At 47.5% G+C, this 12,357-nt stretch overlaps 1 protein-coding gene across 1 annotated transcript in view; it reads right to left on the reverse strand.

Annotated features, from left to right (window-relative positions):
- ANKFY1 (ankyrin repeat and FYVE domain containing 1) overlaps positions 1-12,357 on the reverse strand; it is a 75,048-nt gene that overhangs the window by 12,526 nt on the left and 50,165 nt on the right. The window contains exons 11-19 of the mRNA XM_081219637.1: positions 10,950-11,047; positions 7,685-7,916; positions 6,631-6,729; positions 6,237-6,390; positions 5,321-5,489; positions 4,388-4,506; positions 3,439-3,595; positions 2,052-2,252; positions 257-433 (exon numbers count right to left, since the gene is read on the reverse strand). Coding sequence (XP_081075763.1) covers positions 257-433; positions 2,052-2,252; positions 3,439-3,595; positions 4,388-4,506; positions 5,321-5,489; positions 6,237-6,390; positions 6,631-6,729; positions 7,685-7,916; positions 10,950-11,047 — 1,406 coding nt within the window. The remainder of the gene's footprint in view (positions 1-256; positions 434-2,051; positions 2,253-3,438; positions 3,596-4,387; positions 4,507-5,320; positions 5,490-6,236; positions 6,391-6,630; positions 6,730-7,684; positions 7,917-10,949; positions 11,048-12,357) is intronic.

Raw genomic sequence — 12,357 nt, forward strand, 5'->3', positions numbered from 1 at the left:
TTGATGCTCCCACCCTGCCGCCGCCAGCCACACACCACCTTCCCTCGTGGCCTCACTCCAGCATCTGCCTGCCCACTGGGCACTCAGGACACGCTGCCCACAGACAAACCCGCTTTCCTTAGTGTACCGGCTACCTCCCCAAATTCCTGCTGGCCTTTCACAATACCTGGCAAAACACCTGTGATGAGAGTCCGCACACACTCTACAACATGCTTTGTCCACACGTTTCATGCGATAATGTTTCAGCGACACTTACCAAATTGCGGACAATAATCTCTGAGCCTGCTTGGACAGAAAGGTGCAAAGGGGTCAACTTGGAAGCATCCTGGACTCTGGAATTCACGTTAGCCTGGACACTGATCAGGAACAGCACACTTTCGATATCAGAGTTCTGAACTGCCACGTGAAGAAAATTCCGGCCCTTGTTATCCACCTAAGGCAACAAGTGGGAACCAAAATATTAGTGGGCTCCCCCTGCAAGAGGGCCTCCTGAGCACCTGCAAGCTGCACTGACCACTGGAGAGGCCACGGTGTAGTCTTCCCTCAGTTCCAGAAGCTCCCTCCCAAGAACCAACACTAAATGTCGCACTACACCCCATGCCCCACACCCCACCATAGACCCACACTGTGTATTTATGTGTGTGACCACATGTGTGTGGTCAGAAAAAGGAAGCTAACCCAAGCTGCCCGGCATCCTCCCGCAGCAGGAGTGGAGTTGGAAGGCCAAGAAAGAGACAACCTGAAGGACAGGGAAAGGAAAGCACCAGAATACTGGGATGCATGGGGAAAGGCAATGGTGGACATCGGCTTTGGGGGTTTCCTGCTTTGGCTAAAACAAGCACCCAGAATTCTAAAAACCACAGCTGCAATGCCAGCCTGACCCTTGAGCAGCCAAACAAACCTTCAGAAATTTCCAGAAAGTCTCCTCTTTCACTGAGCTACAGGATAATAATACATGTTGGGGAGGCCGCCAACAGTATGTCACAGACTTTGCACCACTGATGTAAAGCAGACAGAAGCTCACTCACATCAAACCACACAAGACACTACAGCTACCAGAGCTGCCATATCAGTGTGAGGGCTCAGGAGGAAGTGAGGGAGACACACATGCTACACACATACCACATTCCGTCTCTCTCTCTCTCTCTCTCTCTCTCTCTCTCTCTCTCTCTCTCTCTCACACACACACACACACACACACACACACACACACACACACACACACACACACACAGCAACATATCTGCAAAGGACTTTGATCAACAGTACTGGTTTCATGCTAGATGGGGAGGAAATGTGAAATGACTATCTCCATTCATGAACATTTTACCCCATGTGAGCAAGGGTGAGGTCAACACCTACTCCATCAGTCACACTGAGGCAAATGCTGAAGAAAAGGGACGTACGGAAGCCTGAAATACAAAGCAAAAGTCTCCACCCATGTTAGTACTTTTGTTCAGGTCCCAAGTTTCCAATTTACCTTCATAAATGGCTACTCATAAATCTTGGCGTAAATAGACAAATAAAGTGCTGGATGGAGATTCAAGTGTCTGAGAACTGACTTCACAAACCCATCCCAGCTCCTGCCTTAAATCAGTTGCCTCTGCCCTTTCCCGCCCAGTCTGATGTTGCAGGTCAACAGCTCACCATCCAGAACAAGGACAACTGAGCCTGCTAAGCTGAATGCTGACAGCTCCTCTAAAACCCAACATGACACCAAAAGCTCAAGTTCAATTTAACCCTTTTAAGACATTCATTACTAGGGCAAGTAAACCACCCAGCAAAAGCAAAGAATGCCCTCAGTCGTACAAGCACAGAATTCCTGTCACTGGGCCCAGCCTCCGCCAGCTCCCTTCTACACATGGCACCAGCAGGTGGCTGGCATGCAGGGCAGAGCAGGCACATTCCATCCAGCACTGACAGGACATCTGAATGGCCAAAATTTAAGAAAGGGGAGTACAAATGTCTTTAACGAGAAGAGCCCTGTTTAGTTGGTGACATGTGTTTAGTGCTTGGGGCGCCGTGGAGAATGTTGGGTGCCGGTCACTCACCTGCTCAGCAGCCCCGGACTCTCGTTTCAGGATGGCCTCGGCCGCCTTGTTGTTCTTGTAGGTCATGGCACAGGCAAAGGGGGTCAGGCCCTGCCTGTCTCGGACATTCAGGTGGATGTCAGGGTGGGAAATCAGCAGCTGAATGATGACGCCGTGTTGGTTGCTGATGGCCACATGGACAGGCGTTCTTCCTTCTGCATCCTGTGGGGACAAGGCACAGACTTCAATGTCCAAGCAAAGATAAAACCCAGGAAAAATATGAAGGGGAATAACCTGTAAACAGAATTCAGTTCTGAGAATCAATACTGCCACTCTGTATTTGAAATCAGCTTTTCAAGAGGCCAAACACAGAGATGACTGACAGCCACTCCCCATTACCTCCACGCTCCAGTGACCAGGGGCACAAACACACTTGGTTTAGAAAAGCTGCGATATGGGCTTTCCTGGTGGTGAAGTGGTTGGGAATCCACCTGCCAATGCAGGGCACAGAGGTTCAAGCCCTGGTCCGGGAAGATCCCACATGCCACGGAGCAGCTAAGCCCGTGTGCTACAACTACTGAGCCTGTGCTCTAGAGCCCGCGAGCCACAACTACTGAAGCCCACACACCTAGAGCCCATGCCCCGCAACAAGAGAAGCCATTGCAATGAGAAGCCTGCGCACCGCAACGAAGAGTAGACCCCGCTCGCCACAACTAGAGAAAGCCTACATGCAGCAACGAAGACCTAACGCAGCCAAATATAAATAAATAAAATAAATAAATTTATATATAAAAAAAAGCTGCAGTCACCCTCACCTCTAAGTTAAACCACTACTTATCTGGCTGCAGGGCCAGATAAATCTTTTCTGTTTTTGGCCGCACCGTGCGGCACGTGGGATCTTAGTTCCCCAACGAGGGATCGAACCCGTCCCCTGTATTAGAAGAACCTTAACCACTGGACTGCCAGGGAAGTCCGCTGCACACAAATCTTTACAGGCTAGAACGTTGAAAAGCATCAAGGAACGTAACTCAGGGATGCCCTATTGAGTTACTGGAACATTTTCCTAAACACAGTACTCAGCTTGGGATAGGAACAAATTCTCAATGGAAATCTGTAACTAATGTGGACAGGAGGCAAAGAAAAGTTGATTGAACGAATCTTCCTCACTTTGTAGAAAGGACAAAGGCAAAGAGAAGAAAAGTCTTAACCTGAAATCATTAAAACTACTTACTAGACAGGCTACATGACCCAAGAGACAGCCACTTCGTGTGTGTCCGTCCCTTAGGCCCATTCATGGAAAAGCAGAGGCCCGAGACCAGAGACTCTGCAAGGTCCCTGGCCATAAGAGGAGATTTCCCTGATTCTGGGGTTACCATCCATCTCCCTGGAAAAGAGACACTCTCCTTACCTGTGCATTTACATTGGCACCAAACTCCAGAAGACACTGTATCGTCTCTTCCAGCCCCCAGGAGGCTGCCAAATGCAAGGGGGTCTGCCCATCTCTGGCCTCTTCCTCTCCTTCTCCATTAGCACCAGGTTGTCTGGGACTATTCACATCGCAGCCACTGAAAGGAAGGGGAAGTAAAAGGCATGCTTCCACCGAGCCTGAAGGCATGCTAACAGGTGTAAAGCCTTATCCAACCCAACAGAAAGGCTGCCACCACCAGGGACTGCAGTCCTTGGTCCTTGGCCTCGAATACTGGTGTGTGTGTCCTGCTCCCATAGATTTTCTTCTTTTTGGCCATGCCAGGTGTCTTGCAGGATCTTAGTTCCCCGACGAGGGATGGAACCTAGGCCCCTGCACTGGAAGCGCAGACTAACCACTGGACTGCTAGGGAATTCCCCTGCTCCCATAGATTCTTTGGCAATTGCTCCTGGGGGCAACCTGGGTATCAGAACTCTTAAAAACTCCCCCAAGCGACCTGCATGCATTTAAAGTGTGAGAATTACTGCTCTAAAGCTCTCCTGAATAACCTCACCTCCCACACCTCCTGCACTCTGAGGCCGTGGAGGCTGGCATGACTCAGGCATCTTGGTGGAGTCCTGCAGAGGCCATTCGGTCTCCTCCACCCCAGCCTCCTGGTCTCACTGTGTGAACTGGTCTGATGTGACTACAGGGACCTATACGGCTCCCAAAGCAGGAAGCTGGCTTAGCTTTTAGATTCTTTGATCTGGACACATAAGCCCCTCTCCCTGGCTGACTGGATCTGACAGAAAGAACAATGACCCTCTCTAGCCTTCATTACAAAGGTCAAGCTAGCTACAGGCAGGCCAAGACTATAGTTGGAGTAAATGAGAAAAGAGCCAGTGTGCAATAAGCCGAATAAGATCTGAAGGGATACTCAGGCCTCTCAGACCTGCGAATAAGAAAGCAGGCGATAGACTCGTTGTTTCCATCAATGGCTCTGTGCAGCAGTGTCTGAAGGCACCCACTAGGTCCTGGGCCCCAGCACGTGGAGTCACAGCCATGTCTGACCTGCAGGAAAACACAGGTCACTCACAAGCACTGCCAAGCAAAGGTAAACACGTTTATTACCATCTGTGAGCCCTACGCACATCATTAGACCCAGTTTTCAGGCGAGATACAGTAGATCGTTAACTGATATTTAGTTTAATCTGTACCATTCATTAGTTTTACAAACACTGATTAAAATCTGCTCAGTGCAAGTTTTTGCACTAGGTCCTGGGGGAGGGATTTGAGTAATAAAAGGAAGATGTGTTTGATTAGTGCCCTCTAGAGCTGTGTCCTAGAAGGGACAGAAAACACACACAAATGCCTGCATACACACACTCATGAGCCCCCAGTAACACACACCTGTAAACAGCAGGTAATCTCAAGAACAGTTGGGTAAAACCCCCAGGTTTAAAATGCCTTTATGTCACATTTCAGGCCCTTCAGAAAACTAAATGAGCTTCTGGGGCTACCTCCACTTTTGGAGCCTGTCTTCTGAATAAGGGGGACAAACCTGAGATTTGAGAACTTATCACTGTGGTGACAGTGAGGACATCCCACAGCCAGTGAAGCCACCACCGGAGCAGACCCCTGAGGAAATGCCTCAGCTCTCTTGCTTCTTTGGTAGTTTTCTTGATAAAGACACCCTACGAAAAGGTGTTGGCCAAGGCTACGTTGAACCGCAAGCTGCTTTAACATGACTTTTGACTGCTTGTCCTTGACCCAAGCTGTTACCTGGTAGATCTCATGCTCCTTATGATTGCTACGGAGGCCCCAAATCCATCTCTGACACAGAATACCCCATGTGTAAACGGAGCTGAAGTTGAGCTTGTCTCACCAGAGTGGATGCGATGTCCTCCAGATCATTTGCCAGCGCAAGCCACAGTGGGGGGTTCCCCTTCTCATCTGGCACAGACATGTCAGCTCCTCGGGTGCATATGGCATCCACGACAAGGGGAAGCTGATTTCTGATGGCCAGCTGAAGAGCTGTCTCCCCATCCTGAGTCCTGCTGGGACATGGACACCAAAACCAATGTTTGTATCTGGGGCCAAATGATAAAGGGTGCCCTTCTGGGCATCCTAGAGGCCAGAGTCCACTGTATCCCTTAAACACACTTCACCCACATTCATTAATATTCTTTCAGAGAAAGTTAACCTGTCAATAGCATCTGTCCCTCCTGTCTTTTTAAAAAATAAAGCCAGGCTATCCTATTGCACAGAGAAGATAACTGCCAAACATCCCAGCATGCTGAAATCTTACAGGCATACAGCTGCTTTCAACAGCATCTGAATAAAATATCACCCCAACTACCCACTTGACAAAACACTTTCACCCACTCAGTCATTCTGGGTCAGTTGACATTGGAGATAAAGATAAAATTCCTTTGAAAAAACAAAAATAATAAAAATTTAACTGTGTATTTTCGCCCCTCAAGCCTTTTGATAGCTCGTCTGTTGGAATGTTCTTCATTATAACTGAAATTCCTACTTAAATAATTGATTTTGGACTGTCCTTTTTAATGAGATTTGTGCAATATTGTGCCCTGGTCTCGAAAGGTTCAAATAAGAGCAAAGCACACAATTCTCCTTCTGAGTCTATGATTACATTTAATTACAACACTGTATCGGTACTTTTTCAGAGTCAGTGTTTCTCTCCCTTTAACAAGGAACAAAACTCTTTTCTACAAGCAAGGCTATGAACCATCTCAACTAAATGTGACCTGGTGCTGTGGCGGAGTGCTGTTCCAGCCCACCTGATGTTTATGTCCGCCTGGTGCTCCAGCAGAAAGAGCGCGCTCTTGCTGTCCTGCCGCTGCATGGCCATGTGCAGCAAGGTCTGCCCGTCTGACATGGTGTCGTTGATGCAAGCCCCGGAGCCCAGCAGCTGGGCTGCGATCGTGTGCATGCCTGGGAAACAGACAAGCCCTGATTAACGTGGGCTCAGCTTCTCCCACTTCATCAACCTCTTACTACAACAAACACCCTCTCAACTTTGCAAAGCCAGCAGTTCTCCACTGGATATTACGGGCTGAACCCAAACAGAAAGGCTGTCCTACAACAAATGATTAGCTCCAACCCTTCCACCTCCCTTCCCCTAGCGCTCACTGTCTGGCGTATGTCTGTCTGCAGCCTCTGGCACCACCTTACCAGTCCATAATGCCAGGCCCAGCACAGTTTGGTCTCGGGAATCCTTGAGGCTGAAGTCTGGAATAATTTGCAGGTTGTTGGTGGCATGAAGAGCATTAGCTAAATTTTTTAAAAGAAAAAGAACACTTGATTTCACCATCCCATGGATCACATTTAAAGTATTCAAGAGAATACCAGCTCAATTTCAAACTGAGTGACTGATCATTTCTATACAAAGAGAACTGATAAATCTTCTTGTGGGAAGTGGAAGCCAAGACATTTGATATTTTGGAGCAAAGTTTATGAGGAAAAATGAATGGTTTTAAAGGTTAAAATACTGAATCTTCACAAAAGGAAAACAGCGTCCACTATGGAAACACACATTAATTACTTGATTACTGAAAAGAGGATCAAAACAATGCCCTGGTGACATTTCCCTAACACATAAGTCCTACCATCGTACACCTCCTGTGTGGGCTAAGAAAAAGGCACAGCCTGCCTAACACCCCACTTCCTTCCATGAGCTCAGTGCTAAAAGGTGCTGGCCTTAACAAGGACGCAGGAAAGAGTAAAACAAATTTCAAGGCAGGAAAGAGAAAAACTGGAAGATGACTTTCTGAGGGAAACGGGCCTCCTTCGTGGCAGGGGCTTCCCTCGGCCCCTCTTTCTGGCTCCTCTTTCATGGTTCACCTGCCAGGGAGGCTCAGAGGTGGGCGAGAGAGCTGACCGGCTCGTGGAAGACCGGCGGTGGCAGTTTCCAGAGACAGTGCTCACGCCAAGGCAGAACTCTGCTTGACCCGCACTGAAGTGGCCTGGGGCCACACCCCAAAACAACAGAGGAGCAGCCAGAGACTCTAAACCTTAACCCCACGGATGAAGTGGGCAGGGCCCATCCTGAAAATGTACACAGGGAAAAACAGTAGCCGGAGCCAGAATATATGCTTATCTGGTTTGACCGCAAAGGATTTTTTGGGTAAGAAAACGCACCAATGGAAGAAACATCAACTCTGTCATTAACTACTCAAAACCACTGTGCAAAGGTCACGGTGATGGGCAGTAATCCCTAACTACCTACCTTTTTGCTCCAGGATGACAGACACCACATCTGGATGATTATAGGCAATCGCCATGTGCAGTGGTGTCTGCAGGTAGACGCTGCTGTCCGCTGAGCTGGGCAAGGATGCAGGCTGCTTTGGTGAAGGCAGGGCCTCCTCCGTCTGCAGGTTTGGGTTGGCTCCCTGCTGCAGAAGCTCTGCAGTGAGGTTGGCCAGGCCATGCCGACAGGCCGTGTGCAACGGGGTTTCTCCCTGAACAGAAATGAACAGTCCCAGTCAGAGCACTTCAGCCTAGGAGGCCCCTTCACAAAGGGACAAAGACAGCCTACGTGCCACAGCTCAGGTCCCCAGTGCCAGGCGCAGCCCCCGGCTCACCCTGTCACCAGCTCCAGGGGGGCTGCCCACCCCTCAGGGCTCCTCCCCTTCTCCTGTGAATCATCCTTACTTCCTCCAGTGTCCTCCCAACACCCTCCAAACACCCTGGGTCCTCACCTTCTGCATTTCCACCCTGCACTTAGTTTTTAGAATTGTGTTGCTAAGTATAAAAATAATACATTATTATTATTATTAAACAACAGACGACCTCCGAGCGTCACTAAAATAAACACTGTAGAAATCAGAAAAGCCTCACATCCACAGCCCCAGAGATAAGCGGTGCTGTCAGTCGACTGTCACGGATGCCCTGATTCTTTCATCAGCTTGTATCAACCTCATCTTGAACTCTGATCAAGAAACAGCTCTTTCCCCCACTTTTTAAAATTAAAAAAATTTTAATTGGTATTAGAGGTACCTGATTCAATATTCAAAAGGTGCAAGAGTATACACTGAAAAGAAGTTTCCCCTCATGCCTTCCCCACCACCTACCCAATTATCCTCCCCTGAAGGAACCATTATTACCAGTTTCATGTTTCTCTCCAGTGACGGAATACTCACACAAAGACATATACACATGTGTATATATGTGTGAATACATATACGTGTACACATGTACACACACACACACACACAGAGGATCTTTTCACCCAAACTGAACACACTGCTCTGCAACGGCTCCTACCGAAGCTACACATCCTCATTGTTTATAGAGTCCAAGAACTTCACCTACAAGGACTGCTGTGAAAAACAGAAAGATCTCACCTCGTTTTCCCTAAAAAAAATTCTCCTTTCCCAGAGGGAACCACTTTGAATTCTTTGAGCGGGTTTTGTAATTTCCTCATTTCTAGCTGACGTGTTTTTATTGCCGCCTCTTGACTTGCCGGGTGTGGGATTCCCTGTGGGTCCTGCCACTGTGATCTCACTGGGTGATAAGGATTTGGCTCTTTCACTTCTTTCCCCCGGTGGACCCCTTCCCACCCCACCCTCTCCCTACAGCCTCCTCCTCGGGGCTGTCTTCTGCTCCAGCCCTTCCCCCCACACAGCCTCCCTGGGTACGCTTATCTACGCCCATGACTTCTACCAGGGAACACAAGCAGGGGACTCTCAAACCCGGATCTCCAGCCTTGTCTGTATATCCAATTTTCCCACTGCCTGCAGGATATCCCTGCCTGAATGTTTAAAAAGGAGTTCAACAATCACAAAATGGAATTCACTCTGCCCACAGCAGTTCTTCCCCCTGGCCAGTCCCCTGCTTCTCTTCTTGGATCCAACACAACCCCTCCAGCCCTTGCTTCTGAGAGCCACAGAGGTAGGTCCCATGGACTATCATTCTGCAATTCCTCTGAAACCCATCCCGTTGGGTCCAAATCTAGTATCAGAGGTCAGGACAAGCCATTGCTTGTCTAGATGATTCCCACCTGGCTCCAGCCTGGATCTCAGTGGTACATCCATCCCGCCAGCTATCCCAGGAAGCTTTCTCAACCCGAAAATGATCATACTGCTTGTCTACTTCTGTGGATTTTCTCTTCCCACAGGATAAAGTCCAAAGACCTTAAACCAGCATTCCAGACCCGTCTCCAGTGTCATTCTCACTTGCTTTCAAGTCGAGTCTCCTCTGTGCCTCTACATCTTAAGGTTTCACCCAGTTTTGCTCTGAAGGGTATCAGAGAAGGAACAGTTGGTAGACAATGTGGGCTCAAGGGAGAATTTTTTTTTAAGTTCAGAGACAGTAGAGCATGTCTGTATGCTATTAGAAAGGAACAGTGGGCAACACTGATGACACAGGAGAGAGACAGACAGAGGCAGACACACATAATGGCAGGAGCAAAGCCAAGAAACCAGCCGCTGGTGCATTCAGGGCCACGCCATCATTCTAGCTGGAGAGCAGGCCAGTGCAGACAGATTAGTAGATTTAATGGTGGGAAAAAATGGTGCTGCCCTCCCCGCTGTGCTTCTATGACACACTGATTTGTCTCATAGACCAAGCTGTTTACTGCTTTGCCCAGCGCTGTTGAGAGAAAATGCAACTGTATGTTGTAGTGCCTGAGTCTTAATACTGGCTCCATTATTTACGAGTCACTTAACCACTCAGAACCTCAAGGTTCTTTACCCTGAAATGAGGGATTTACAGATGTTGATAATCTCTCTTCAACACATGTTGCTTCTAGATCCACTGTGAGAACTGAAAGGGATAATAACCTTGAAGCTCCTAGCACAAAGTGGCTGTAGAATAAATGTGATCTTAAAGATAAACACATCCTCCCCGTCTGAAAATTATAAAGTAAAAATAACTATCATTTAGTTTCTAATGTCCCAGATGTTATGCTAATAAGCACTTAAATTTATCATTTATTTTTATCTTAACCACACCTTATGAAATCAATATTAACCCCACTTTACAGATGAGAACTGAAGCTCAGAAACGTTAAGCAACTTGCCTAAGACCACAGACAGCAGGATGGGAAATGGGAAACCTAGTAAATCCAGAAATGTCCAACCCGAAAGGCCCCCCTTTAACACTGCACCATCTTGCCTTAGCTTGAGATACAGACTAAATAAACATTCACACAGGAAAACTTTAGCACATGCAAAATGTTACAAAAAATTAAGATGCTAATATGGTAGGTTTTTGTGTCCATGTTTGCTAATCTCTAGTAGACCATGAAGTCCACAGTGTATTGTTTAGGACCTGACATACCACAAATGCTTAAGAAGTGGTTGCTGAATGAATCAATCAACCAATATTTGAGGATAAAAGCATCTCTTCGACTCTGGTTTTTTAACAATGTCCATGTATTTTTTTTTTGACAAAAATTGAAGAGAATCTACTCTGTTTTTTCCTACCCATCCACCACTGCCGTTTCTCCCACAGGCCACGGCCGCTTCACCTGGCCGCCCTGTCACACTTACCCACTTGTTTCTGTGGTTGACATGGGCACCACTGGTTGCCAGGAAAAGAGCCGCTGCCTCGTTTCCTGCTTCAGCTGCCCGCTGCAGTAAGCAATTTCCTAGGAGAAAATGGGCATATTCATCCTCCCATTTGCATAAAAGTGAGGGCAAGTTCCACACTGCACCACACCCTGCCCTTCCCTACCACCTTTCACAACGTACAAGCCCACACCAGACGTAGGTGACATTTAAGTCTACACAGGCACCCTGTGTGTGGACACAGAGACTCAAATGAGCCTGTAGGTGGGGAGAAAACACTTGGTCTGGAAGTCACAAGACATTCATTCCTCCCTGGATTTCCCACTAGCCACCTCCTAGGACCAGGGGGAAGCTATGTCTCCTTACCAGGGTTGGTTAGAGCATAATTTGTCAACAGCAGTGCTACTGACATTTTGGGCCAGATAATTTTTTGCTGTGAGGAGTCTGACCTGTACACAGTGCGGTATTTAGCAGTATCCCTGGCTTCTGCCCAACAGATGCCAGTAACACTCTCAAACTTTTTTTTTTAATTAATTAATTAATTAATTAATTAATTTTTGGCTGCGTTGGGTCTTCTTCGCTGCACGCAGGGTTTCTCTAGTTGTGGCGAGCGGGGGCTACTCTTCGTTGCGGTGCACGGGCTTCTCATTGCGGTGGCTTCTCTTGTGGCGGAGCATGGGCTCTAGGCGCGTGGGATTCAGTAGTTGCAGCACTTGGGCTCAGTAGTTGTGGCATGCGGGCTTAGTTGCTCTGCAGCATGTGGGATCTTCCCAGACCAGGGCTCGAACCCGTGTCCCCTGCATTGGCAAGTGGATTCTTAACCACTGCACCACGACCCTCAACCTTATTGTGACAATCAAGACTGTCTACAGATGTTACCAAACGTCCCTTGGGGGGTGAGGCTTGGGAAGTCATCTCTGAGAACCTCTGGGGTAGATGACCATTTTGAAGACACTGTGAGCTGAGGTTCTACCAGAAAATGCTCCTTAAATACTTTAGTTTTACTCCTATGGCCTTAAATATGTTTGTTCTTGGCTTAGAAATGTTTTACTTCGCACTATCACTCTTCTAAATAAAAATCTTAGAAAGAAAAAAACAATAGGAAAAACTCTCTTTGACATAAACCACAGCAAGATCTTTTTTGACCCACCTCCTAGAGTAATGAAAATAAAAACAAAAATAAACAAATGGGACCTAATTAAAGTTAAAAGCTTTTGCACAGCAAAGGAAACCATAAACCAGATGAAAATACAACCCTCAGAATGGGAGAAAATATTTGCAAAGGAAGCAACAGACAAAGGATTAATCTCCGAAACATACAAACAGCTCATGGAGCTCAATATCAAAAAAAACAAACAACCCAATTAAAATGAGCGGAAGACCTAAATAG

The sequence above is a fragment of the Mesoplodon bidens genome (genome assembly GCF_964165515.1).
Source record: "Mesoplodon bidens genome assembly, chromosome: 19".
Lineage (NCBI taxonomy): Eukaryota > Metazoa > Chordata > Mammalia > Artiodactyla > Ziphiidae > Mesoplodon > Mesoplodon bidens.